A 6,000-nucleotide genomic window follows, 5' to 3' on the forward strand; every position below is an offset into this window, starting at 1 on the left:
TTGGTCCCATATAGCCTGTTTCTAGCATATTCAACTGGTTTGCACTTTTCCTCATCTTTTTTAAAAGTAGACAGAAAACACGAGATTTTTTCAATGTTCATGAGAATGTGCACAAATCCCAATTTTACCACCACGTACTAGTACAGCTTTGGTCAAGATACATAACCCCTCTGAGATGCAGTCCTTCCCCTGTAGACAGAAACACCTACCATGCGGAGCTGTTCTAAGGCCCAGAAGTTACGTATGTAAAGAGCCCATGCTTGGCACAGGGCAGCTGCTCCGATGTTCTAGTTGTTGCTTTTAGGAACAGGTAAATTGGATTCTTGACTTCATCCCTAAGTTTGTATTTACCAGGGTATTTGGCAGGTCAGTGGTTAAATTAAGCAAAGCAAAACATCAGTCTCTAGAGTGCAAATGGAAAAGAGAAATGAAAGAACTTTTTTTTTTCAATTCTTAGAAGTTAATAGTTAAGATACTGTCTTATTTTGAAAAAGAATAATGCCAGGCCTTTCTTTGTCTTCTAGATTCAGGGCAATATCACTCCTCATGCCATTGTCATCTTGCCTAAGACAGATGGAATGGAAATGCTTGTTTGCTATGAGGATGAGGGGGTGTATGTAAACACCTACGGCCGGATAACTAAGGATGTGGTGCTCCAATGGGGAGAAATGCCCACGTCTGTGGGTAGGTTAACCATTCCTTATCTCCTTCAGCAGTTACACCCCCCAAATGAAACGAAAGTCAAGAAATGTGAAACAACCATTTGATTCCACCAAAAAAAAAAAAAGTCTGTGAATAACACTTGTAAGACTTGCTTTGTCTGTTTATCTCAAGTCGTTTGTCATTTTTGTGGTTAAGATGTGAACAGATGCTGTGAGTTATTGCCCATCTAATGTTTTTAATGCAGTTTTGGAAATTCCTTTTGACAGCCTACATTCATTCCAATCAGATAATGGGCTGGGGCGAGAAAGCTATTGAGATCCGGTCAGTGGAAACAGGACATTTGGATGGAGTATTTATGCATAAGCGAGCTCAAAGGTTAAAGTTTCTATGTGAAAGAAATGATAAGGTAAATCCGTTTCAACATTTGCATTAGTGTTTGCATTTTAAGAGACCACCAGGTACCTGTGAAACCTTCATTTTCCTTTATACTGATTTGAATCACATCTGTGTTAAACAATCAATATTATCTTGAAATGGCATTATTTGGTTTGACTCATGTGAACCCTCAAAATATACTATTCACACGCCAAAAAAGACATGAAAACATCTAAAAATTTCTTGTAAACTCTTAGTAACTCGTGTGGCCTGCAGGCCTTAAGATGACTCAGCAAATACCCCAAATTCTCCTAAGCACTTAGAAGAGTTGGCCCATCATTAATCATTTCACAGAGGGTCAACCTTATACTCCACATTTAGACTTTTCACAGAATCACTATTGGGGCATAACCCATCACATTATATTCAACTTTAAATGTAAAGCCTGTGACATGTAGAAATATAAAGTTTTTGAGAACTGTCACCCATTCCTTAAGGAGTGCACAGTCACAAACTCAACTAGTGCCATGTCCCGTGTCATTCCAGCCGTGTTTCTTCTGAAGTGTCACAGGGGGACTGTTTTCCAGTGAAACTGGTGGTGTTCGCCTGGCATGAACAGTCGCCCAGAAGGGTATTCTTCCCCCTTGCCTTCCCTGTAGACTCACGCAGAGTTCTCAGTAGCTAAGCTATACTGTATTTGTGAATTCATCCTTTGTGACTATGGTCAGTTTAGAAATGCTGTCCCCCAACTCAGCCAACGTAAACATTTATAGAAAAGAATGTGATGGGTTGAACAGACCTACGTCTCTTGGCTCTCTCCCATTCCCTAGAAGCCAGGCTGATATTAGTATGACCCTGGAGCCAATTAATCTGACGTGGTGTGGTCTGGGTGGACAACAGCTGGGGGTGGCAAGAATGGTTTCCAGGGCCTCATCAGAATATGCCAGAAGACAGACCTGACCCCAAGTAAAATTTCAGCCCCCACCTAGTCTCTGGGGATCATAAGGCCAGGACTGATCTAGGCACGGACCCCCAAACTCTAGAAGCCCTTACTGCAAGCCCTGTCCACACCCTCAGGAACGGGCTGAGACCACACCAGTGTCAGGGCCCTGAGGTTCAGAGCCAGGGCACACACAACCTGGAGAGCAGCAGCCCTCTCCTCCCCTTGTGTTTCCACAGGTCCTCTGTGCTTCCCCCTGTGATCCATTGACCCCACAGTAGCTTTACTAACATATGTAGCATTAGCTGAATGATACACATTTCCACAGAGCTTCCTAAGAAGTTGTTGGGAGAGACAGCAATGTTCTTCTAACGAAGTTGTGGAAATGAAGTAGCAGAGACTTTATACTAGTGACTAAGTAAATGCCTTGGACCAAAGCGTGGTGTCGGCTGATTCTTAAAGGACTCGGCCAAAGCACGTAACATTATTTTCCTAGGCAGCGGTTCATGGATGTTTGGCTCAGGCAAGCAGTACCCCAAATCTTGCTCCCTTCTCTCAGTTGATAAAATGATTTAGCAGACCCAGACCTAATGGACTGTGGTTCTTATGAATGCCATGATCTCCTTCAGCCTAGGATATGCCTTCACCATCACATCAGCAGAGAAGCCAAGTGTTAACTCTTGAAGTGCCAAAGTGAATAGGCATTAAACACCTTATCCTATCCGACTAGAGCCACTTGTTTGTTTGTTTTTTTTTAATTGAAAAATGAAACTGTATAGTAGTCAGTAGGCCCAAAATTCTCTCTTGACTTTCATTCCCAAAGTCTGCCCTCTTGTCATTAGGAGAGAGGTGAGGGGAGCCCCTGTGACTTTCCAGAAATTAACAAAGGAACTGTTGTGTTCTTGACCAGAAATCCAGCATATTATCCTAGCAAGAAACTCCCTTGTAAAAAGTGAGCACCCAAAGGGTTGTTGCAAATCAAGATGTAGTCCCTTCTGGGTCCCTGAAGGCCAATACCATGATAAGGAATAGTAACCTTATAGGAATAAAGGCAGGAATGCCTACAGAGGATGCAGTGTATTAAAAGATGCTTTAAAAACACCAGCCATTGAGTCTTAAGAGCTGACACATGGCAAGGATAGGACATGTGAGAGAAAAATGGATGGACGGTTGAAGAAAAGAGGGAGAGAAACCATGCAGTTGAACTAACTTCTTTTTAATTTCAAACAGGTATTTTTTGCATCCGTGCGATCTGGAGGAAGTAGCCAAGTGTTTTTCATGACCCTCAACAGAAATTCCATGATGAACTGGTAACAGAAGAGCACTTGGCACTTATCTTCATGGCGTTATTTCTAATTTAAAAGAACATAACTCATGTGGACTTAATGCCAGTCTAGAGGCAGAATCAGAAGGCTTGGTTGAACATACTGCTTTCCCCTTTTCCTCTCCCTCCACCCGTCCCGATACAGTCCATCTTTCAATGTTGCAGCCTGGTTGAGAAGGAGAGAAAAAGGTGGCAGGAATTTCCAGGAGATCCCCAAGAATGCTGCGTTGTCTATGGACAGAGATGGACCATGTGCCCTTCGGAGTTAGGGATAGAAACAAATATTGTGTGCTCTTATGATTAAGCTGTGTTACGGTGGATTTTTGAGTTTTGTTTTGTTTTTTACCTTTTTTTTTCTTTACCCCCTTACTTTGTAAGAATGGGGAGAGAATGCATACTGAGAAAGTGTCTTGTTTTTAATTCTGTCTGCCTGCTAGCTTTAAGTATATGATATGTTGTTAAGATCTCCAACTTCAAATGGTGAGAGACAGCACAATAAATGTACCTTATCTCTTTACACTGAAGGCCATAACTACACAGTGGGGTAATTTTAGAACTCTTTTGCCTTCACCAACCCAAGAGGTTGCTTTTTGATAGCAACTGCTAATGAATTTTTAAAAGAGAAGAAAAATACTAGTATTCCCCTCTTTTGGGAAATAGATTTTAAATGGCTAAACTACTAGCCTTAGACTAATAAAATCAACTACCATTTTTGCGAGTCTGGCAGGCCCTATGTTATAGGGCCCTGTACAGACCAGAGTGTGTCTCATGGGATAGTAGTGCCATTGAGTTAAGTTGGCTCTAGTGAATGAGGGACTCTATATACAATGTTGCCTCAATGATTACTGCAACAGATCAGGGCAAAAGATGGGATGACAGAGGGGGTCAGATGGAAAGAGCTTCTGGAAACAAGCTAAAAATGTATATATATAAACACACACACACATTTTTTTTTCAAATGCACAAAACTTCCCAGCTAGGAAGTCACTCTGTTTAGGCTTCGTTAGGAGTTAAGACCTTGTTCTTTCTGGGAATTGGAGAATCGATGACATCCAGGCTCTAGTTACTCCCAGCTTCTTCCTAAGGGTGCCACTGTCTCAAGATGAAAACTGTGACTGAAAAAATAATAATAATAAATGTTTCTGAGCTGCCTGTGTTCTCTCTGGGTTGGTGAGAGAAGGGACTAGACTACTAAGCCTGCCTGGGACCCAGCAGGCATCATTGGTTCAGATTTTATAGAACTTGAAAGCAAGGCTTTGGCCGAAATTCTGAGACCCTAATCATTTTACCTTCCTCCAAATTACCCAACATCCGGTAAACAGCGTTTGTGCAGAGATATGTATGTATTTCGTTCAGGTTGACTTGTGTCCTTATAAACTCTTCCACGGATGATTTGAACTTTTGCGTGACTGTCTGGGATTTTTTTTCCAAAGCTCTGAGCATGGCCGCCTGTGGTATCAAGGTGTTGCAAAACAGTATCTGTGTTGCGCTTCCTGTTTTAACCTACCTCGTTTCGTTCGTTTCGTTTCACTGTTCATCACAGCAGTGTTATCTCCAGGAGACATATAGAGAGCTCAACTGGCAATCTCAGGTGTATTTCGCATTTTTAAAACAAAACAGTAGTTGACCAAATTGTTCTTAAAAAATTGGAAAAAAAAAAAGTCCAACAGCAACAAAACTAATGTGGCTTGTTTCCGGAGAAAACAATTACTGTAAACAGATCCAAAACCAAAAAAATCTGTGAGCCTACTGATTTTGCCTAAATACGTGAGCAGCTGATGTACTATTAATGAGAACGAAATACACATTAGGAGAACACCGCCATTTAAATCTGGTGGCTTGGGCAAGGGTGGGGGACACGGAAAGGGAACTACTCTAGTTTTTGAAGTGGCTGATTCTACCCCTCCTGTAAAGGTGGTTGTCATTTGCATTTATTTTAAGCAGGTAACACACAAATGGAATTGAGGATTATCTTCAGGCGATCACCAAGATGTCCTCATTGTGGTCCCTTTAGCACTCAAAAGCAATGAAATCCTCCCGTTCTCATTTTTACTGCTAAGGTTCTGCTGCTGAACAATACGGCCTTCGCAAATTCCATGCCACAAATTCAGCAATAACGTTTGGGATTGAATAGCAACTACTGTCATGGATGCTGACATGGACAAGGCACATTGATTTGGGTCTCATCTCCGCATGTGATTGCCACCAGCTCTTTATATTGCTGCTGTGGTATTTTGAACCAGAAGCTTCTTTAAATTATGTTGCAAACTGATCTTTGTTTTATGTTTTGTTCCGTTTTGATTTCTAAGTGATAAGTTCGAAACACACAGCTTTAACTGATTTTTTTTTATTGTGGGATTTGGGGTACAGTAAAGAAATAAAAGGGAATCATTGTGTTTAAACATAAGGTAGTTTGTGAATGTATTTTTTAAAATCTAGATTCATTGAAACAAAAAATCATAAGAAAACAATATTAATGCAGTCTTGTTTACAGTATGTACACTGACATGACATAGACCATGAGCTTTTCTGGTGCCAAGAAAAATAAAACACAGACGTTAACCATCAAGCCATGCTTTTTATATTTTTGCACAAATATTTTACACAGAGTACAAGGCAAAACCAAATTTAAAACAGCCCCCCACAATTCTGTGCTCCTTAAAAGATTTCTAAAGAATTCCTTGAAGCTTTTATCTCC

General features: G+C 41.0%; 1 protein-coding gene across 9 annotated transcripts in view; it reads left to right on the plus strand.

The window, feature by feature from the left end:
* TNIK (TRAF2 and NCK interacting kinase) overlaps positions 1-5,709 on the plus strand; it is a 400,085-nt gene extending 394,376 nt beyond the window's left edge. For all 9 annotated transcript variants that reach the window (XM_055569073.1, XM_055569075.1, XM_055569079.1 and 6 more), the window contains 3 exons: positions 525-684; positions 930-1,069; positions 3,209-5,709. In XM_055569073.1, coding sequence (XP_055425048.1) covers positions 525-684; positions 930-1,069; positions 3,209-3,292 — 384 coding nt within the window. In that variant the 3' untranslated portion in view covers positions 3,293-5,709. The remainder of the gene's footprint in view (positions 1-524; positions 685-929; positions 1,070-3,208) is intronic.
* The last annotated feature ends 291 nt before the right edge of the window (positions 5,710-6,000 follow it).

This window comes from Bubalus kerabau, chromosome 2 (assembly GCF_029407905.1).
Source record: "Bubalus kerabau isolate K-KA32 ecotype Philippines breed swamp buffalo chromosome 2, PCC_UOA_SB_1v2, whole genome shotgun sequence".
Classification (NCBI taxonomy): domain Eukaryota; kingdom Metazoa; phylum Chordata; class Mammalia; order Artiodactyla; family Bovidae; genus Bubalus; species Bubalus kerabau.